General features: G+C 45.8%; 1 protein-coding gene and 1 long non-coding RNA gene across 2 annotated transcripts in view; one reads left to right on the forward strand and one right to left on the reverse strand.

Moving 5' to 3' along the window:
• Positions 1-16,726, forward strand: part of LOC121544578 (glycogen phosphorylase, liver form) — a 35,467-nt gene extending 18,741 nt beyond the window's left edge. The window contains exons 14-20 of the mRNA XM_041854535.1: positions 513-660; positions 916-974; positions 1,403-1,544; positions 7,434-7,641; positions 12,131-12,265; positions 12,590-12,656; positions 15,890-16,726. Of these exons, the coding sequence (XP_041710469.1) occupies positions 513-660; positions 916-974; positions 1,403-1,544; positions 7,434-7,641; positions 12,131-12,265; positions 12,590-12,656; positions 15,890-16,078 (948 nt within the window). The 3' untranslated portion in view covers positions 16,079-16,726. The remainder of the gene's footprint in view (positions 1-512; positions 661-915; positions 975-1,402; positions 1,545-7,433; positions 7,642-12,130; positions 12,266-12,589; positions 12,657-15,889) is intronic.
• A 2,173-nt stretch (positions 16,727-18,899) lies between these two features.
• LOC121544265 lies at positions 18,900-23,449 on the reverse strand. Its single transcript, XR_005996075.1, has 3 exons — positions 23,046-23,449; positions 19,908-19,987; positions 18,900-19,041 (listed from the first exon to the last, which is right to left on the reverse strand). It is a non-coding gene; the product is annotated as an uncharacterized LOC121544265 (long non-coding RNA).
• Between the last annotated feature and the right edge of the window lie 483 nt (positions 23,450-23,932).

Genomic DNA, 23,932 nt, shown 5'->3' on the forward strand with positions numbered 1-23,932 from the left:
CATGCAACGCAGAGCAGGCAGGAAGTTGACAATATAATTTAGCAGAAAAAATGTTTTCCCTTGGTACACAGAGCATGTTGGGGCATGATGCTGATGCTACTATTTCATAAGATCATCCTATCAAACTGATCCCATTGTTTCAACAGGGTTACGCCCCAAATACACTACTTCTGACCCTGGTCTGACCCCTATGGGCCTAGTTATTATATATATATATATATATATATATATATATATATATATATATATATATATATATATATATATATATATATATATATATATATATTAAATATATATTAATTAGCCTAGTGGCACTATATAGGAAAAATGGTACCATTTTTGGATGCAACCCAGGAATGGAGGAAAGCTAAATTGAGAAAGATCCTGTCTCCCCCTTCAGGCTGCTCCATGGTCAGACGTATTAGGGGCCATGGTCACAGGGAGTGTGTTCACTAAAATGGGAATACAATGCCATTTTTGTATCAAGTCCATGTATTTCTGTGCTCCAGGATAACAAGGATAAGTTTTCCCAGTACCTGGAGAAAGAGTACGCGGTGGAAATCAACCCGTTCTCCATGTTTGACGTCCACGTCAAGAGGATCCATGAGTACAAGCGTCAGCTCCTCAACTGCCTTCACATCGTCACCATGTACAACCGTACGTCCTAAGATGCTTCCCAAATGGCACCCTATATAGTGCACTAGTTTGGGGGGGGGATAGTGTGTCATTTTGGGACGCATTTATTCTCCTCCCTGCCTTATGGATGACCCTTGGTTATAAATGATCTGTGAAGCTTCTACGTCGGCCCAATAGAGAGTTATGAAGGCTTTATTTAGGCGTGTATATGAGTAACACCACCTTTTTTTAAAAATCTGATCAAATATTTAGTTTATTTGTTTTGTTTTTTTGAAGGTATCAAGAAGAACCCAAAAGCACCTTTTGTTCCCCGGACTGTGATCATTGGTGGGAAGGTACGTACGGGACTCACTCAACTCAAAACCCATTTACAGGAGTAGCCTAGGACTCTTTCTCAATATCGGAAAGAGGGAGGGACCTCTGACCTTCTCATCCAATGGGTTTTGAGAAGGAGAGAGGACACGAGGAATCAAAGGAAATGCAATTGAGAGTCTCCCTGTGTCTTTAATTTATTCCTTGTAGCCTCTTCCCTCGTTTTCAAAACGCATTGGAGGAAAAGCTTGAGGGGAGGAACTGTGGATCTTCTCCTCAGATGCGTTTTGAGAAGGAGGTGAAGAGAGGGGACACCCTAGTGAAATTAAATGGAACTCTAGGGGCCCTGGTCAAACGTAGTGCACTATATAGGGAAAAGGGTACCATTTTGGATGCACCTCCCAGGAATGGAGGAAAACTAAATTGAGAAAGATCCTGTCTCCCCCTACAGGCTGCTCCAGGGTACCACATGGCCAAGATGATCATCAAGCTGATCACAGCTGTGGGGGAGGTGGTCAACAATGACCCTGTGGTGGGCAGCAAGCTGAAGGTCATCTACCTGGAGAACTACAGGGTCTCTCTGGCTGAGAAAGGTACTGTATCTATCTACTATATATCTATCTGGAGAAAGGTACTGTATCTATCTAATATATATCTATCTGGAGAAAGGTACTGTATCTATCTAATATATATTGTGATGTCACGAGAGGCTGTGTCCTGGAGGGACGTTACATCCCCTGAGGTGGCTGCAAACCCAGACAGCTATGGCTCCATCTGCTGGTATGGTCGGGAACTCCACCCCTCTATGGCCAATCTTCCCACGCAGCTGAAACCAATCAGGGGCTGATGAGCTGAAGGTTTGTTGAAGGGAAGAGACACGGTCTCAAGCTGGGCTCTCTGGAGGACAAGAGTGCTGCACGTCCACTTCCATGAGGAATATAAGGATTTGGAGATACTTACCTTTGGGAAATACTCACCTTTGGATATATGCACCTGTGGGAAATACGTGTGGGACATTTGGAAGGACGTTTTGCTGGGTTGGCCACTAGCTGCAACGTGGAATACAGTAAGACTGGGGAAAAGTTATTTGAGCAAGGGAGAGTTATGATTTTGGATGTGGAAGAGACATCCCTGAACTGTTAACCCTTAAAGAGCCACCAGAGAACAGAATTGTGTTATACTTTCAGTTAGTTTCCCAAGACCTTTAATAAAATCCTTGTTTTGGTTGAACCTGGTCTCCTTGCACTACTTGAGCAATCCCGCTGAAAGCTGTGTAGCCTCTCGTGACATCACAGATGGTGGAGAATACAGGCACGCTCAGCGTTAATAGTGCATGTCAGGGGAGGAGGATACCGAAGGTTTGATCACCCAGTTTTCCAAGTTGGCCGTAGGCTCCCGCCGACTGAAATGGAGGACATATTGAAAGCCCTTGTTGCTGGCCAGCAAGCCCAGATGCAAGTAAACGTGGCTCTCTTGGAGGAGCAAAAGAAAGCCAACCTTCTGAAGGCAGAGGAATTGCAGTTGCAGAGACAGAGGTTGGTCAAAATACCCGCCCAATAAAGGCAAGTGACTTTATATCTAAGATGGGAGCTACACGATGACATTGAGGCATACCTGCATGCATTTGAGGCCACGGCCACTAGGGAAGCCTGGCCCAAGCAACAGTGGGTTGGTCTGTTAGCCCCCCTTTCTAACCGGGGGAATCGCTGAATGCTGTCCGGGACCTGGGCCCTGACCAGGTTACTGACTATGATGCCCTGAAGTCTGAGATCCTCAGCAGATATGGACTCACAAAGTTTGGTATGGCCCAGCGCTTTCACAGTTGGACCTTCCAACCAGACCAACCTCCTCGGGCGCAGATGCATGAACTTGTCCGAATCGCAAGGAAATGGCTGGATCCGCAGAGGAATACAGCAGCGGCGGTGGTGGAGGCCGTTGTGGTGGATCGTTACCTACGCGCCCCTGCCTTATGAGGCAAAACGGTTCATCAGTCAACAGGCCTTGACCACGGCTGATCTGACCGTGGAAGCTGTGGAAAAGTACCAGGCCACAGCGGAGATGCTGAATGCTTCCGAAAAGACCCCAGGAGGGCGGCCCCACCACAAATGGGAAGAACCCGTCCAAAGGACCCAAGGTCTCGAACCCAGCCACGTCAGGACTTATCCCGGCTCAGGGGGAGCCAGAAACCAGGCGGGTCCAAGAAGAGTACACCAGGAGGGGGAAACTCGACAGTGTTACCGGTGTGGGGAGATGGGACATATCTCCTGGCAGTGTGGGAAACCAGCCGATGAACCTATGCCCACTGCGGAGTCCTCCAGCTCAGCACCCACACACCGTTTTGCCTCGCTCTTGGGAGTCGTAGATGGTGGCCCAGATCGACCCCCCACCTGCCCGGTAACTGTGAATCACCATGATGTGGAGGCCTTACTGGATTCTGGTAGCCGGGCCACCCTGGTGCGTAAGGATTTGGTGGGCCCAACGTGTCTGACCCCGGGGAAAGTCCTCCCAGTTTCCTGTGTCCATGGGGACACCAGAGAATACCCCATTACTGAACTTACAATGACCAGCACACGGGGAACCATACACACGGCGGCGGGGGTGGTTGATTCCCTCCCCGTCCCTGTCCTAATTGGACGAGACTGCCCAGCCTTTTACCCACTCTGGAGAGAGTCTCAGGAGAGGATAACCCGAGTACCTCGGAAACGGGAGGCAAGACTCATCCTGGGAAGGCTCCGGTGCAATCCTCCGAGTTACTCACTCCCGCCCGGGCTCTGATAGGGATGGCAGGTGCCCAGACCGACACAGAGACGGAGCTACAGAATCTGGACAAAGAACTGTCTGGTCTGAAGGGGACCGCTGAGAGGTATCGTTTGTTAAAGCAACAGTTAGACATGAAGACAGAAGAGTTAGATATCCTCCAGGCTAAACTCCAACAGAGCTCCTTCCCTAAGCAACAGGAGGAGCTGGAGAGGCTGCGCAGGACCATCGAGGAGTGTGAGGAGACCCTGCGCAGGAGTAAGGAGGTCCAGAAGAAGGCAGAGGAGAAGTACAAGGTGTTGGAGAACAAGATGAAGAATGCGGAGGCAGAGAGAGAGAAGGAACTGAAAGCTGCTCAACAGAAGCTAAACTCTGCTAAAACCAAGGCTGATGCGTTCAGTAAGAAACTCAAGGAGAGACAACAGGAGGCTGAGTCCCTGGTCCTAGAGTTGGAGGAGTTGAAGAGAGAGCAGTCTGGCAAGCACCACGGCAATGCGGACGCCCTCTCCCGGCGTGATGCCTTCTTCGCTGCCTTTACCCCGGCGAGGACGTCCGGTCCCGAGGAGGGGGATGTGTGATGTCACGAGAGGCTGTGTCCTGGAGGGACGTTACATCCCCCTGAGGTGGCTGCAAACCCAGACAGCTATGGCTCCATCTGCTGGTATGGTCGGGAACTCCACCCCTCTATGGCCAATCTTCCCACGCAGCTGAAACCAATCAGGGGCTGATGAGCTGAAGGTTTGTTGAAGGGAAGAGACACGGTCTCCAAGCTGGGCTCTCTGGAGGACAAGAGTGCTGCACGTCCACTTCCATGAGGAATATAAGGATTTGGAGATACTTACCTTTGGGAAATACTCACCTTTGGATATATGCACCTGTGGAAATACGTGTGGGACATTTGGAAGGACGTTTTGCTGGGTTGGCCACTAGCTGCAACGTGGAATACAGTAAGACTGGGGAAAAGTTATTTGAGCGAGGGAGAGTTATGATTTTGGATGTGGAAGAGACATCCCTGAACTGTTAACCCTTAAAGAGCCACCAGAGAACATAATTGTGTTATACTTTCGTTAGTTTCCCAAGACCTTTAATAAAATCCTTGTTTTGGTTGAACCTGGTCTCCTTGCACTACTTGAGCAATCCCGCTGAAAGCTGTGTAGCCTCTCGTGACATCACAATATCTATCTGGAGAAAGGTACTGTATCTATCTACTATATATCTATCTGGAGAAAGGTACTGTATCTATCTAATATATATCTATCTGGAGAAAGGTACTGTATCTATCTAATATATATCTATCTGGAGAAAGGTACTGTATCTATCTAATATATATCTATCTGGAGAAAGGTACTGTATCTATCTACTATATATATATATCTGGAGAAAGGTACTGTATCTATCTAATATATATCTACCTGGAGAAAGGTACTGTATCTATCTAATATATATCTACCTGGAGAAAGGTACTGTATATATCTACTATATATCTACCTGGAGAAAGGTACTGTATATATCTACTATGCACTGAGTGTCAATTCGTTGGGGCATGGACTCTACAAGGTGTTGAAAGCGTTCCACAGGGATGTTGGCCCATGTTGACTCCAATGCTTCCCACAGTTGTCTTGTTGGCTGGATGTCCTTTGGGTGGTGGCGCATTCTTGATACACACGGGAAACTGTTGAGTGTGAAAAACCCAGCAGCATTGCAGTTCTTGACACACAAATCGGTGCGCCTGGCACCTACTACCATACCCCGTTCAAAGGCACTTCAATATTTTGCCTTGCCTATTCACCCTCTGAATGGCACACATACACAATCCTTGTCTCAAGGCTTAAAAATCCTTATTTAACCTGTCTCCTCCCCTTCATCTACACTGATTTGAAGTGGATTTAACAATGACCTCAATAGCTTAGTGGTTAAGAGCATTGTGCCAGTAACCGAAAGGTCGCTGGTTCTAATCCCTGAGCCGACTAGGTGAAAAATCTGTCGGTGTGCCCTTGAGCAAGGCACTTAACCCTAATTGCTCCTGTAAGTCGCTCTGGATAAGAGCGTCTTCTAAATGACAAAAAAATAAATAAAAAAATAATAAGAGATCAAAGTTTTCACCTGGTCAGTCTGTCATGGAAAGAGCAGGTGTTCCTAATGTTTTGTATACTCAGTGTATCTCTATCTGGAGAACTACAGGGTCTCCCTGGCTGAGAAAGGCACTGGATATTTATCTACAGTCGCTAGTGAAAGTCTGCAGTCTTCACATTTAGCTGCCTTAAAATTCAATCTAAAGGGATTAAATGTGATTTAATTTTTTTCCCCCCCCTACCAATCTACATAATTTAATTCACATTTTCAAAGTGAAATAAATATTCTAGAAAATCTTCCAAATGAATACTAAATAAAATGGGAAGCTGTCTTGATTGCGAATGTCTTCACACCCCAGACTTAATTTTTTTGAATAAGAGTCTACCAACCTTGAACAACTTTTCAGTAAATTTGGTTGGGAATCATTGATGGACAGCAATATTCAAACCTTGTCTCTGATTTTCAAGCAGATTTAAGTCGGGGCTGAGACTGGACCATTCAGGAGCTAATAATACCACTTGGCAAGCCATTTTGCAGTGTTTTTGGCATTACAATTTGTGTAATTTTCCAGCTGAAAAATAAAACTCTACCCCAGGGTTTTCAGAAGACTACGTCGGGTTTTCCTCTTAACCTTTTTACACGGGCTTGTCTCCTTTCATATTTATTTGGATCCTGACAAACTCTCCAGTCCCTGCCAGTGACTAGCATACCCATAACATGATGCTGCCACCATTTAATATTTACTTTCAGGGGAAAAGTATCATCATTATCCTTGTGGGAGTATTAGAGATGTACAGGTAACTGGCCAAAATAAAGGAAACACCAACATAAAGTGTCTTTTTAAAAGGGTGTCGAGACACCACGAGGCAGAACAGCTTCAATGCACCTTGGCATAGATTTTTACAAATGTCTAGAACTCTATCGGAGGGATGCGACAACATTCTTCCACGAGAAATTCCATAATTCGGTGTGTTTTGTTGATGATGGTAGAAAACGCTGTCTCAGGCGCCGCTCCAGAATCTCCCATAAGTGTTGAATTGGGTTGAGATCTGGTGACTGAGACGTCCATGGCATATGGTTTACATAGTTTTAATGCTCATCAAACCATTTAGTGACCACTCGTGCCCTGTGGATGGGGGCATTGTCATCCTATGGGGGCGTAGACAAAATAATGGCCTGCTTACATGACCCTAAGCATGATGGGATGTTAATTGCTTAATTAACTCATGGAACCACACCTGTGTGGAAGCACCTGCTTTCAATATACTTTGTGTCCCTCATTTACTCAAGCGTTTCCTTTTATTTTGGCAGTTACTCTATTAGATACAGGTATCTCTATATGTGCGTCCCAAATGCGCCAGGTAGCCTAGCGGTTAAGAGCACTGGGCCAATAACCGAAAGGTCGCTGGTTTGAATCCCCAAGCCGACTAGGTGAAAAATATGTCTGTGCCCTTGAGCAAGGCACTTAACCCTAATTGCTCCTTTGACGTGGCTCTGGATAAGAGCGTCTGCTGAATGACTAACATGATCAATGTAAAGGTAAATCTGGTTCTGGTCAAAAGTAGTGCTCTATGAAGGGAACAAGGTACTATCTGGGACACACAAATACACTATCATGTATTAGAGATGTATCCGTTTTTCTGTCACTACAGTAATCCCAGCCACGGACCTGTCTGAGCAGATCTCCACGGCTGGAACTGAGGCATCGGGCACTGGGAACATGAAGTTCATGCTGAACGGAGCGCTTACCATCGGCACCATGGACGGAGCTAATGTAGAGATGGCCGAGGAGGCTGGAGAGGAGAACATGTTCATCTTCGGCATGAGGGTGGAGGACGTGGCAGAGATGGACATAGAGGGGTAACACACAGAGAGAGGGACATAGAGGGATAACACACACAGAGAGGGACATAGAGGGGTAACACACACAGAGAGGGACATAGAGGGGTAACACACAGAGAGAGGGACATAGAGGGGTAACACACAGAGAGAGGGACATAGAGGGGTAACACGCAGAGAGAGGGACATAGAGGGGTAACACGCAGAGAGAGGGACATAGAGGGGTAACACGCAGAGAGAGGGACATAGAGGGGTAACACGCAGAGAGCGGGACATAGAGGGGTAACACACAGAGAGCGGGACATAGAGGGGTAACACACAGAGAGCGGGACATAGAGGGTAACACACAGAGAGCGGGACATAGAGGGGTAACACGCGAGAGAGCGGGACATAGAGGGGTAACACGCAGAGAGAGGGACAGAGGGGTAACACGCAGAGAGAGGGACATAGAGGGGGTAACACACAGAGAGAGGGACATAGAGGGGTAACACACAGAGAGGGACATAGAGGGGTAACACACAGAGAGGGACATAGAGGGGTAACACACAGAGAGAGGGACATAGAGGGTAACACACAGAGAGAGGGACATAGAGGGGTAACACACAGAGAGGGACATAGAGGGGTAACACACAGAGAGGGACATAGAGGGGTAACACACAGAGAGAGGGACATAGAGGGGTAACACACAGAGAGGGACATAGAGGGGTAACACACAGAGAGAGGGACATAGAGGGGTAACACGCAGAGAGAGGGACATAGAGGGGTAACACGCAGAGAGAGGGACATAGAGGGGTAACACGAGAGAGAGAGGGACATAGAGGGGTAACACGCAGAGAGAGGGACATAGAGGGGTAACACGCAGAGAGAGGGACATAGAGGGGTAACACACAGAGAGAGGGACATAGAGGGGTAACACACAGAGAGCGGGACATAGAGGGTAACACACAGAGAGAGGGACAGAGGGGTAACACGCAGAGAGAGGGACAGAGGGGTAACACACAGAGAAGGGACATAGAGGGGTAACACACAGAGAGAGGGACATAGAGGGGTAACACACAGAGAGAGGGACATAGAGGGGTAACACACAGAGAGGGACATAGAGGGGTAACACACAGAGAGAGGGACATAGAGGGGTAACACACAGAGAGAGGGACATAGAGGGGTAACACACAGAGAGAGGGACATAGAGGGGTAACACACAGAGAGAGGGACATAGAGGGGTAACACACAGAGAGAGGGACATAGAGGGGTAACACACAGAGAGAGGGGGACATAGAGGGGTAACACACAGAGAGAGGGACATAGAGGGGTAACACACAGAGAGAGGGACATAGAGGGGTAACACACAGAGAGGGACATAGAGGGGTAACACACAGAGAGAGACATAGAGGGGTAACACACAGAGAGAGGGACATAGAGGGGTAACACACAGAGAGAGGGACATAGAGGGGTAACACACAGAGAGGGACATAGAGGGGTAACACACAGAGAGAGGGACATAGAGGGGTAACACACAGAGAGGGACATAGAGGGGTAACACACAGAGAGGGACATAGAGGGGTAACACACAGAGAGGGACATAGAGGGGTAACACACAGAGAGGGACATAGAGGGGTAACACACACAGAGAGGGACATAGAGGGGTAACACACAGAGAGATGGACATAGAGGGGTAACACACAGAGAGATGGACATAGAGGGGTAACACACAGAGAGAGAGGGACATAGAGGGGTAACACACAGAGAGAGAGGGACATAGAGGGGTAACACACAGAGGGACATAGAGGGGTAACACACAGAGAGGGACATAGAGGGGTAACACACAGAGAGATGGACATAGAGGGGTAACACACAGAGAGATGGACATAGAGGGGTAACACACAGAGAGAGAGGGACATAGAGGGGTAACACACAGAGAGAGGGACATAGAGGGGTAACACACAGAGGGACATAGAGGGGTAACACAGAGAGAGAGGGACATAGAGGGGTAACACACAGAGAGAGAGGGACATAGAGGGTAACACACAGAGGGACATAGAGGGGTAACACACAGAGAGATGGACATAGAGGGGTAACACACAGAGATGGACATAGAGGGGTAACACACAGAGAGAGGGACATAGAGGGGTAACACACAGAGAGGGACATAGAGGGGGTAACACACAGAGAGGGGGGACATAGAGGGGTAACACACAGAGAGGGGGGACATAGAGGGGTAACACACAGAGAGAGGGACATAGAGGGGTAACACACAGAGAGAGGGACATAGAGGGGTAACACACGAGAGATGGACATAGAGGGGTAACACACAGAGAGAGAGGGACATAGAGGGGTAACACACAGAGGGACATAGAGGGTAACACACACACAGAGGGACATAGAGGGGTAACACACAGAGAGATGGACATAGAGGGGTAACACACAGAGAGATGGACATAGAGGGGTAACACACAGAGAGAGGGACATAGAGGGGTAACACACAGAGAGGGACATAGAGGGGTAACACACAGAGAGGGGGACATAGAGGGGTAACACACAGAGAGAGGGACATAGAGGGGGTAACACACAGAGAGAGGGACATAGAGGGGTAACACACAGAGAGATGGACATAGAGGGGTAACACACAGAGAGAGAGAGGGACATAGAGGGTAACACACAGAGAGGGACATAGAGGGGTAACACACAGAGAGGGACAGAGGGGTGACATAGAGGGGTAACACACAGAGAGATGGACATAGAGGGGTAACACACAGAGAGATGGACATAGAGGGGTAACACACGAGAGAGGGACATAGAGGGGTAACACACAGAGAGAGAGGGACATAGAGGGTAACACACAGAGAGAGAGGGACATAGAGGGGTAACACACAGAGAGAGGGACATAGAGGGGTAACACACAGAGAGAGAGGGACATAGAGGGGTAACACAGAGGGACATAGAGGGTAACACACAGAGAGGGACATAGCGGGGTAACACACAGAGAGAGAGGGACATAGCGGTAACACACAGAGAGATGGACATAGAGGGGTAACACACAGAGAGATGGACATAGAGGGGTAACACACAGAGAGGGACATAGAGGGTAACACACAGAGAGAGAGGGACATAGAGGGTAACACACACAGAGAGAGGGACATAGAGGGGTAACACACAGAGAGAGGGGACATAGAGGGGTAACACACAGAGAGAGGGACATAGAGGAGTAACACACAGAGAGGGACATAGAGGGGTAACACGCAGAGAGAGGGACATAGAGGGGTAACACACAGAGAGGGACATAGAGGGGTAACACACAGAGAGAGGGACATAGAGGGTAACACACAGAGAGGGGGACATAGAGGGGTAACACACAGAGAGGGACATAGAGGGGTAACACACAGAGAGAGGGACATAGAGGGGTAACACACAGAGAGAGGGACATAGAGGGGTAACACACAGAGAGAGGGACATAGGGGTAACACACAGAGAGAGGGACATAGAGGGGTAACACACAGAGAGGGACATAGAGGGGTAACACACAGAGAGAGGGACATAGAGGGGAAACACACAGAGAGGGACATAGAGGGGTAACACACAGAGAGAGGGACATAGCGGGGTAACACACAAGAGATGGACATAGAGGGGTAACACACAGAGAGATGGACATAGAGGGGTAACACACAGAGAGGGACATAGAGGGGTAACACACAGAGAGAGGGACATAGAGGGGTAACACACAGAGAGAGGGACATAGAGGGGTAACACACAGAGAGAGGGACATAGAGGAGTAACACACAGAGAGGGACATAGAGGGGTAACACGCAGAGAGAGGGACATAGAGGGGTAACACACAGAGAGGGACATAGAGGGGTAACACACAGAGAGAGGGACATAGAGGGTAACACACAGAGAGGGGGACATAGAGGGGTAACACACAGAGAGGGACATAGAGGGTAACACACAGAGAGAGGGACATAGAGGGGTAACACACAAGAGAGAGGGACATAGAGGGGTAACACACAGAGAGGGGACATAGGGGTAACACACAGAGAGAGGGACATAGAGGGGTAACACACAGAGAGGGACATAGAGGGTAACACACAGAGAGAGGGACATAGAGGGGAAACACACAGAGAGAGGGACATAGAGGGGTAACACACAGAGAGAGGGACATAGAGGGGTAACACACAGAGAGGGACATAGAGGGGTAACACACAGAGAGAGGGACATAGAGGGGTAACACACAGAGAGGGACATAGAGGGTAGGGTTTGTTTTCCCAAAGATATCTAATACTATTCTGTCTATGGGATCTACTTAATGGAACGTCACATCAACAATGCCATAAAGTTGGGTGACGCTAAACTCGATCAGAAACTTGACAAAATGTACGATTTTATTGAGTACGTCAAACATTAACACATTGTTTACCAATTTTGGTTGAACGGGAAGTTGCTCTGTTGTAAACCTGTCATTTAGAGAGGTGACTATGATGTCTGTTGTGAGAAACGTTGCTACTCTATTCTCTCTAAGCTACGACGCCATGACGTATTATAAGAAGATTCCAGAACTGAAGCAGGTCATTGATCAGATCAACGGTGGATTCTTCAGCCCCAAACAACCAGACCTCTTCAAAGACGTCACCAACATGCTCTTCAACCATGACCGGTGGGTAGCGGCTCAACCCCAAATGGCACCCTGTTCCCTAGATAGTGCACTACCTTCATACCTATAGGCCCTGTTCATAAGTAGTGTACTGTATAGGGAATAGGGTGCCATTTGGGATGCGGGAATACAATTACCAGAAGGGTCAAGGAACGCCGCTCACGTCAATTTGACTGGAACGTTGACTGCAACACACTTCGCAGAACATTATGATTTGAATGGGAATGTTCCGTTCTGGAAATGTGATTTGTATGGCTACAGTACTGTTGGCTGCTGTGGTCCCTCCTGTCCTTCCTAAGTCTTGGCATTGACTGTCTGTTTCTTCAGATTCAAGGTGTTTGCAGACTATGAGGACTACATAAAGAGCCAGGAGAAAGTCAGCCAACTGTATCAGGTAATCATCATTATCACCCGTGTACCTCTAGCGAATAACAACTATATCAGGTAATCATCATTATCCCCCGTGTACCTCTAGCTAATAACAACTATATCAGGTAATCATCATTATCCCCCGTGTACCTCTCGCTAATAACAACTATATCAGGTAATCATCATTATCCCCCGTGTACCTCTCGCTAATAACAACTATATCAGGGAATCATCATTATCCCCCATGTACCTCTAGCTAATAACAACTAAATCAGGTAATCATCATTATCCCCCATGTACCTCTAGCTAATAACAACTATATCAGGTAATCATCATTATCCCCCATGTACCTCTAGCTAATAACAACTATATCAGGTAATCATCATTATCCCCCATGCACCTCTAGCTAATAACAACTAAATCAGGTAATCATCATTATCCCCCATGCACCTCTAGCTAATAACAACTATATCAGGTAATCATCATTATCCCCCATGCACCTCTAGCTAATAACAACTATATCAGGTAATCATCATTATCCCCCGTGTACCTCTAGCTAATAACAACTATATCAGGTAATCATTATCCCCCATGTACCTCTAGCTAATAACAACTATATCAGGTAATCATCATTATCCCCCATGTACCTCTAGCTAATAACAACTATATCAGGTAATCATCATTATCCCCCATGCACCTCTAGCTAATAACAACTAAATCAGGTAATCATCATTATCCCCCATGCACCTCTAGCTAATAACAACTATATCAGGTAATCATCATTATCCCCCATGCACCTCTAGCTAATAACAACTATATCAGGGAATCATCATTATCCCCCATGCACCTCTAGCTAATAACAACTAAATCAGGTAATCATCATTATCCCCCATGCACCTCTAGCTAATAACAACTATATCAGGTAATCATCATTATCCCCCATGCACCTCTAGCTAATAACAACTATATCAGGTAATCATTATCCCCCATGTACCTCTAGCTAATAACAACTATATCAGGTAATCATCATTATCCCCCATGCACCTCTAGCTAATAACAACTATATCAGGTAATCATCATTATCCCCCGTGTACCTCTCGCTAATAACAACTATATCAGGTAATCATCATTATCCCCCATGTACCTCTAGCTAATAACAACTATATCAGGTAATCATCATTATCCCCCGTGTACCTCTAGCTAATAACAACTATATCAGGTAATCATCATTATCCCCCGTGTACCTCTAGCTAATAACAACTATATCAGGTAATCATCATTATCCCCCGTGTACCTCTAGCTAATAACAACTATATCAGGTAATCATCATTATCCCCCGTGTACCTCTCGCTAATAACAACTATATCAGGTAATCATCATTATCCCCCGTGTACCTCTCGCTAATAACGTGGATACGGATCATACAGCATAAAAGATAAGTCTGGCCACAATTACCATTCTATGGTTGTCCTTTGTGGCACAACAGTAGGTACGACAGTGGTGTTAGCAGTACCAAAGTTGTGGGTTCAATTCCCACAGGGATCACATGCTACCCTAAACATGTATGCGCTCACTGTACTGCCAGTCCTATTGGACCAAAGTGTCTAAGTGTCATCATTATATAATGAAGGTTTACTTGCAATGACTGACGTGGTTGTCTTAGCTGAATGCACTGACGTTACATTTCTCTGGATAACAGCTTCTGCTGAATGACCAAAATGTACAAGGAAAGTGGCACAATATAAACTCAGCAAAAAAAGAAACGTCTCCTTCTCAGGACCCTGTCTTTCAAAGATAATTCGTAAAAATCAAAATAACTTCACAGATCTTTTATTGTAAAGGGTTTAAACACTGTTTCCCATGCTTGTTCAATGAACCATAAACAATTAATTAACATGCACCTGTAGAACGGTCATTAAGACACTAACAGCTTACAGACGGTAGGCAATTAAGGTCACAGTTATGAAAACTTAGGACACTAAAGAGGCCTTTCTACTGACTCTGAAAAACACCAAAAGGAAGATGCCCAGGGTCCCTGCTCATCTGCGTGAACGTGCCTTAGGCATGCTGCAAGGAGGCATGAGGACTGCGGATGTGGCCAATAAATTGCTATGTCCGTACTGTGAGACGCCTAAGACAGCGCTACAGGGAGACAGGACGGACAGCTGATCGTCCTCGCAGTGGCAGACCACGTGTAACAACACCTGCACAGGATCGGTACATCTGAACATCACACCTGCGGGACAGGTACAGGATGGCAACAACAACTGCCCGAGTTACACCAGGAACGCACAATCCCTCCATCAGTGCTGACTGTCCGCAATAGGCTGAGAGAGGCTGGACTGAGGGCTTGTAGGCCTGTTGTAAGGCAGGTCCTCACCAGACATCACCGGCAACAACGCCTATGGGCACAAACCCACCGTCGCTGGACCAGACAGGACTGGCAAAAAGTGCTCTTCACTGACGAGTCGCGGTTTTGTCTCACCAGGGGTGATGGTCGGATTCGCATTTATCGTCGAAGGAATGAGCGTTACACCGAGGCCTGTACTCTGGAGCGGGATCAATTTGGAGGTGGAGGGTCCGTCATGGTCTGGGGCGGTGTGTCACAGCATCATCGGACTGAGCTTGTTGTCATTGCAGGCAATCTCAACGCTGTGCGTTACAGGGAAGACATCCTCCTCCCTCATGTGGTACCCTTCCTGCAGGCTCATCCTGACATGACCCTCCAGCATCACAATGCCACCAGCCATACTGCTCGTTCTGTGCGTGATTTCCTGCAAGACAGGAATGTCAGTGTTCTGCCATGGCCAGCGAAGAGCCTGGATCTCAATCCCATTGAGCACGTCTGGGACCTGTTGGATCAGAGGGTGAGGGCTAGGGCCATTCCCCACAGAAATGTCCGGAAACTTGCAGGTGCCTTGGTGGAAGAGTGGGGTAACATCTCATAGCAAGAACAGGCAAATCTGGTGCAGTCCATGAGGAGGAGATGCACTGCAATACTTAATGCAGCTGGTTGGCCACACCAGATACTGACTGTTACTTTAGATTTTGACCCCCTCTTTGTTCAGGGACACATTATTCAATTTCTGTTAGTCACATGTCTGTGGAACTTGTTCAGTTTGTCTGTTGTTGAATCTTGTTGTGTTCATACAAATATTTACACATGTTAAGTTTGCTGAAAATAAACACAGTTGACAGTGAGAGGACGTTTATTTTTTTACTGAGTTTATATTATCATGTTGTTGTTTTTTCTAATAGAACCCGAGGGAGTGGACCAAGATGGTGATCAAGAACATCGCTGCATCCGGAAAGTTCTCTAGCGACCGCACCATCACCGACTACGCCACGGAGGTGTGGGGGGTGGAGCCTACAGACCTGAAGATCCCACCCCCCAATGAGCCACGCGAGGCCCTCGACAAGACAGCCAGGGTGCTGAGGGAGAAGTGAGGCTGCCTGTTGTGGTGTGGCCAGGGTGAAGTTTCCCCCTAGATGCTGATCTAGTCAGTTTAGCATTTCCCCCCATTTAATGGTTAAGGTTAGGATTGGGAGATGGGGAAGCTGATCCTTGATCTGTACCAAGGGAAAACATCACCCCAGACTGCCTGATGTTATTTAAAGGGAAAATCTGGGATTCAGACAACAAAGTGGTCACCCCGCAAATGTATACACGGAACTGTGGATGCCATGCCATCCATGAGATCGAAACGTTTTAACCCTTTACCGTGTTTGTTTACAATGATGTAAAGCAAGTCAAAAAATCTAAATACCAATCCCAGATTGCCCCTTTTAACTCAATAAACTGGGCTCTTTATGTAAGGCAGTTGACTACTTAACTGATGCAAAATAACAGTCTGTTACATACTTTCCGCATCAACTAACAATGTTCTATTTTTCTGAATCCATCTTCTAAATACAAGGTGCTACACTGTTGCTACCGAAGTCTTACCCTGTCTTTCAGTTGCCAGTGAGTGGTCCATTCTGAACAGAACTGGCTCAAACTGTACTTGAAAGTGAATTTATCAAGAAAGTTTATTATGACGCTTAATTCTCTAATATTCAGTATTGTTACTTAAAAATAAATCTAATCGTCTCTGATCTGATGTCTTTTTAATGTTATTAACTTTTAATAGTAATATTATGAATACTGACAAGTATGAGAAAGACTAGTGCAATACAAAATCTGACTCAAACATGGACACACCCCCATGAAAGTTCCAGTGAGGACATAAGACATGACAATGAACAGACCATGTTCCTTCCTGTTGGTACAGTAGGACGCTCTTCCCCCTAAAATGTTATGCTTAGCCACCGGACTATCTATAGCAGGGATCATCAACTAGATTCAGCCGCGGGACCATTATTACATTTTTTTCTTGAGCGGATGGTCAGGGGGCCGAAACATAATTATAAATCATTTGTAGACTGCAAATTGACCGCAAGAAGCCCAGACAGACATTAATATTTGACTAAAACGTAATCATTTCAAACCTCGGTTAAATTTGTATACGATCGCATAGCTCTTTTTTATGCTTGCAAATACTTTTGAACAGATTTCCAAAACTAAAATCACTTGGAGATGATTTGCTGGTGTTCTTACAGTCTTATATTTTACATTTTAGCAGACGCTCTTATCCAGAGCGACTTACAGTTAGTGAGTGCATACATTTTTCATACTCGCCCCCCCGTGGGAATCGAACCCACATCCCTGGCGTTGCAAGCGCCACGCTCGACCAACTGAGCTACAGGAGACCATATGTCCAACATTTTAAAAAATCAATACTGTATTTGTTTTTAACTTGGAGTATCCTAAGTATTCACTGTAGGGGACTATATGCTCTATGTTCCATTGGAGTATTCACTGTAGGGGACTATATGCTCTATGTACCATTGGAGTATTCACTGTAGGGGACTATATGCTCTATGTTCCATTGGAGTATTCTAAGTATTCACTGTAGGGGACTATATGCTCTATGTTCCATTGGAGTATTCTAAGTATTCACTGTAGGGGACTATATGCTCTATGTTCCATTGGAGTATTCTAAGTATTCACTGTAGGGGACTATATGCTCTATGTTCCATTGGAGTATTCTAAGTATTCACTGTAGGGGACTATATGCTCTATGTTCCATTGGAGTATTCTAAGTATTCACTGTAGGGGACTATATGTTCTATGTTCCATTGTCTGTGGGCTTGAAGTGCAATCTGGTACAGCTGGGAAGAAACACACATTCTATCTCATTGTACTACTGCACAGTAAAAGTACACACATTCTAGCTCATTGTACATTTGAGTCATTTAGCAGACGCTCTTATCCAGAGCGATTTACAGTTAGTGAGTGCATACATTATTATTATTATTATTTCTTTTCATACTGGCCCCCCCTGGGAATCGAACCCACAACCCTGGCGTTGCAAACGCCATGCTCTACCAACTGAGCTACATCCCTGCCGGCCATTCCCTCCCCTACCCTGGTCGACGCTGGGCCAATTGTGCGCTGCCCCATGGGTCTCCCGGTCACGGCCGGCTACGACAGAGCCTGGATTCGAAACAGGATCTCTAGTGGCACAGCTAGCACTGCGATGCAGTGCCTTAGACCACTGCGCCACTCGGGAGACTACTGCACAGTAAAAGTACACACATTCATGTGTAGGTTGGATTTAAGAACCTCACAACTTTCCCTAAATCACAAATGTTCTTAACTTCTACAAGATCAGCATGTGAAAAGGCACCACATTTGTCATCTTCAGCGTGCAGGACACGGGTTGGCCAAAGTCTTCAAACTGCATAAAACAAAACAAATAACCCAAGGTCAGTGGTTTCTAGCTACTAGAGTACGGCGGAGTCCCAAATGGCACCCTATTCACTATATAGCGCACTAGCTTTTATCGGCTCTGGTCAAAAGTAGTGCACTATATAGGGAATAGAGTGCCATTTAGGCCGCAGAGATACTCCTAGCATCGATACTCCTAGCATTGATACTCCTAGCATCGATACTCCTAGCATCGATACTCCTAGCATCGATACTCCTAGCATCGATCTATGTTCTAATGGTCACACAGCCAGTACTATCTTTACACCCTGTTGTTTCTCTGCATGATGTTATGAAGAACGCTCTCGAAACCTGGAACATGCCGATACATCTGGAAAAGGGGAACAATGGATATCAGTTCAGAAATGTTTTGAGCTTAACTAGTCCTAAAGTAGAGACGTGACCGGGGTGAGATGGATAGAGGAGGGAGGGAGACAGACAGAGACGCCTCACCATGCTGAGGGGATGGGCTGGCTACTTCCTCCTCCATGTTGATGTACGGAGCCACCAGAATCGCACCATCAACAGCATAGCCTGGTTTCCGGATCTGCTTGTACTCTATCCAACAGATGATGATCTCTTGCTCTTTCCAACTCCTTCGCTGTCAAGCCAAACATGGAAACATGTCATGACAAACATTTCTGTCATAGATCCATTATTAATGTTATGTTCAATCATTGACCTCGCGGCCAAACTGTTTGGCATGACAATGTGAAAAGTTTTGCCTGCCTGACAGACAGACTGGTGCCAGTCACAGACAGTAAAGACAACAGGAAAAATAACAATTGAGTGCGCCATAGATCAGTTGAATATAAAAATTATGACTAGTTGAGAAAGCCATGCAATGATTTTCGATAACTGTGAAGGTTGATAAACTCATATCACTGTCTGCTCATTTGCTCATGTTGACCACTAGAGGGAGCTACAGACGTATCTAACGTTGACCACTAGGGGAGCTACAGACATATCTAATGTCGACCACTAGGGGGAGCTACAGACTTATCTAATGTTGACCACTAGGGGAAGCTACAGACTTCTCTAATGTTGACCACTAGGGGGCGCAACAGACTTCTCTAATGTTGACCACTAGGGGGCGCAACAGACGTGTCTAACGTTGACCACTAGGGGGCGCTACATACTTATTTACCGTTGACCACTAGGGGGAGCTACAGACTTCTGTTCACCAGTGACATAATAATATGCATGGGAGGATCTCAATGGCATTTCCTTGATTCCTCCTGTCCTCCTCTCCTTCTTCTCAAAACCCATTAGAGGAGAAGGTTGGAGTGGAGGGACCTCTGACCTCATCCAATGGCTTTTGAGAAGGAGGCGAGGAGAGAGAGGGGGTGAGGAATCATTGATGTTCTCCCTATATTTCCCGATTCTCCACGCTTTCACCAAAGTCCCTGTCATGGATTTAAAAACATATTGGATTGTTGTAGGAACTGTCTGGAGGGAGTAACTCACCTTGCTCCTGTATCTTCACAGCGTCATTGGTCACCACCCTCCATGGAGAGTTCACACATCTCCATTTGGGGGAAAAGAGTCTGGAATGAAACCAAATCTTAAAAAACATTAAACTCCTTTTTCCTGAAGTCTACACAATCTGAAGTCACTACTTCAGCTTGTTCCCACAAATCTAAAATCATTGGATTGATGGAGGCATGGGATAGAGGGAGTTCCCACCATATTTCTCACACGTCATTTTCTTTCAAATCCGTGAAGGGAAGTAGACCAATGCACACTTTGGGAGGAAGGATAAATAATTGGGACGTAGCCAGAGACTCGCCCAGGGAATGTCCCCTCAGACAGACCTGGCTGCTCGTGCTGCATGTCTTTACCCACTGGTACAGGTAGAGGGCGCCAAAGGTCATCCCTGCCCCACTGGGCTCTCCATAACCTGGCCTCCCCACTGGACTCTCCATAACCTGGGGACCCCACTGGACTCTCCATAACCTGGGGGACCCCACTGGACTCTCCATAACCTGGGGGACCCCACTGGACTCTCCATAACCTGGGGGACCCCACTGGACTCTCCATAACCTGGGGGAGAAGGTGACAAAGCAGCCCTTCATGACGTCATTATGGCTGCTTTCCAAATGGCACCCTATTCCCTATATAGTGCACAACTATTGACCAGAGCCATCTGGGCCCTGGTCAAATGGGCCATGGTCAAATGTAGACCACTATATAAGGAATATGGTGCCATTTGGGACGTAGTCAGTAACTACCAGATGAGCTACAGTACCTACCACATGAACGTCCTATAGACTTCTGAGAATGAATGAATTAATGCATTTTTTATTTTTGTCAAATCGCCATTGATGACCCATCCCTAAGTCTGGTAATGGCCAATATATGTGTATACAGTTGTTTGTTTCCTGAGAGGCAACAATCATAGAAGTCATTGTATCATTTGCTCCATATCAAATCAATAGGGTCAGACCTGAACTGGCCGACTTTTACACCAGAGGGAGTAGACAACATGTATCCATGGAAACGGGCAGAGAATGACAGCTATGTACACCATACAGAACTAAGGTCACATTATTCAGTCTGGACAGCCCCTGGGAACTAACAGAGAAAAGATAAGACAACGACGTTGTCCATTTAGGTCTACACAAAATGGAAATGTGTCTTTTGGCGCTCTGGCTTACAGAGAAAGTCAAAAACGTAATATATCCTTCATTCAGACTTTATCAGGGCAAGATGATGTAGTTGGGAATGGTAGGCCAAAACAATGGTAGCCTAGTGATGTGGATTATAATTTACAAGACATGACACATCTACAGTTGAAGTCGGAAGTTTACATACAGTTAGGTTGGAGTCATTAAAACTCGTTTTTTTCAACCACTCCACAAATTTCTTGTTAACAAACTATAGTTTTGGCAAGTCGGTTAGGACATCTACTTTGTGCATGACACAAGTAATTTTTCCAACAATTGTTGACAGACAGATTATTTCACTTATAATTCACTGTATCACAATTCCAGTGGGTCAGAAGTTTACATACACTAAGTTGACTGTGCCTTTAAACAGCTTGGAAAATTCCAGAAAATGATGTCATGGCTTTAGAAGCTTCTGATAGGCTAATTGACACCGTTTGAGTCAATTGGAGGTGTACCTGTGGATGTATTTCAAGGCCTACCTTCAAACTCAGTGCCTCTTTGCTTGACATCACGGGAAAATCAAAAGAAATCAGCCAAGACCTCAGAAAAAAAATAGTAGACCTCCACAAGTCTGGTTCATCCTTGGGAGCAATTTCCAAACGCCTGAAGGTACCACGTTCAATAGTTCGCAAGTATAAACACCATGGGACCACGCAGCCGTCATTCCGCTCAGGAAGGAGACGTGTTCTGTCTCCTAGAGATGAACGTACTTTGGTGCGAAAAGTGCAAATCAATCCCAGAACAACAGGAAAGGACCTTGTGAAGATGCTGGAGGAAATAGGTACAAAAGTATCTATAGCCACAGTAAAACAAGTCCTATATTGACATAACCTGAAAGGCCGCTCAGCAAGGAAGAAGCCATTGCTCCAAAACCACCATAAAAAAGACAGACTACGGTTTGCAACTGCACATGGGGACAAAGATCGTACTTTTTGGTAAAAAATTTTTTTTGAGAAATGTACTCTGGTCTGATGAAACAAAAATAGTACTGTTTGGCCATAATGACCATTGTTATGTTTGGAGGAAAAAGGGGTATGCTTGCAAGCTGAAGAACACCATCCTAACCGTGAAGCACGGGGGTGTCAGCATCATGCTGTGGGGGTGCTTTGCTGCAGGAGGGACTGGTGCACTTCACAAAATAGATGGCATCATGAGGAAGGAAAATTATGTGGATAGATTGAAGCAACATCTCAAGACATCAGTCAGGAAGTTAAAGCTTGGTCGCAAATGGGTCTTCCAAATGGACAATGACCCCAAGCATACTTCCAAAGTTGTGGCAAAATGGCTTAAGGACAACAAAGTCAAGGTATTGGAGTGGCCATCACAAAGCCCTGACCTCAATCCTATAGAAAATGTGTGGGCAGAACTGAAAAAGCGTTTGCGAGCAAGGAGGCCTACAAACCTGACTCAGTTACACCAGCTCTGTCAGGAGGAATGGGCAAAAATTCCCCAACTTATTGTGGGAATCTTGTGGAAAGCTACCCAAAAAGTTTGACCCAAGTTAAACAATTTAAAGGCAATGCTACCGAATACAAATTGAGTGTATGTAAACTTCTGACCCACTGGGAATGTGATGAAAGAAATAAAAGCTGAAATAAATCATTCTCTCTACTATTATTCTGACATTTCACATTCTTAAAATAAAGTGGTGATCCTAACTGACCTAAAACAGGGAATTTTTACTAGGATTAAATGTCAGGGATTGTGAAAAAACTGAGTTTAAATGTATTTGGCTAAGGTGTATGTAAACCCTCCGACTTCAACTGTATTCTCATAGATGAATTACTGGTAGGCTATGATGACATAAGCAGGCTGTCTCTCTCTTCTATTGAGCCTGGGGATGAGGTTAGCCATGGCAACGCTGAAAGAAGTGCAAATACAGTGGTATAGGCTGACTACAGAATCAGAATATGAAGGTTTAGGCTACGGTACTTACTAGTGTGACTGTTCCGTTGTAACAGTTGTCAGTTTGTTGTGTGACTCCTTCTTTTCAGCCCCAGGGGTTTGCATTGGTGTTTTCATTTTCAGTATCTCTTTTCCTAATTTTGAAGTGTGACATGCAGAGATCTTGACTTCGGGCCAGACATAGGAGAGAACGCGTAGGTCCACTTCCTGATGACACGGAAGATTGTGAAATATGAGGTGAATGGGGTGGTCTACGTGCAATGGGAAGCAATATTCTGATTGGCTCACAATAGTTATAAACGTCAACATGTTGATTAGGCTACACACACACATTGGGATATATAATATGAGTTCTGTTTGATAACCGCAGGCTACAGAGGGAAAGGGAGTCCAGACCCACTCATTATCATATGGGGAGGCAGGTAGCTTAGTGGTTAAGAGGTTGTGCCAGTAACCGAAACGTCGCTGGTTCTAATCCCCGAGCCGACTAGGTGAAAAATCTGTAGATGTGCCCTTGAGCAAGGCACTTAACCCTAATTGCTCCTTTAAGTCAAGGGAAGGGAGTGACAGTTACCTTGTTGAAACGTTACCCTGCAAAATGTCGAGGGAAGGGAGTGACAGTCAGCTATTCATGTCACTGTCTGTCACTTGTGTGTGTAGACTTATACAATTCAGACCACATTCTCATGCCAAAGTTAAATTAACTTTTGTTCAATTAAGTTAACGTTTTATTTCAACCTATGCCTTTTATTTGTCATGTTTAGTCATTTATTTGCAAAGGATAATATGTGTATTTATATATATTTTTGACATAAAAGCTATTTAGAAACAATTACAGTTTTAAACTGATGCATTGGCCTTGAAGAGGAATTTTTGAATATCATATGGACGCCGGCGTCCATACTTGGATACTTGGGC

This window comes from Coregonus clupeaformis, chromosome 29 (assembly GCF_020615455.1).
Source record: "Coregonus clupeaformis isolate EN_2021a chromosome 29, ASM2061545v1, whole genome shotgun sequence".
Lineage (NCBI taxonomy): Eukaryota > Metazoa > Chordata > Actinopteri > Salmoniformes > Salmonidae > Coregonus > Coregonus clupeaformis.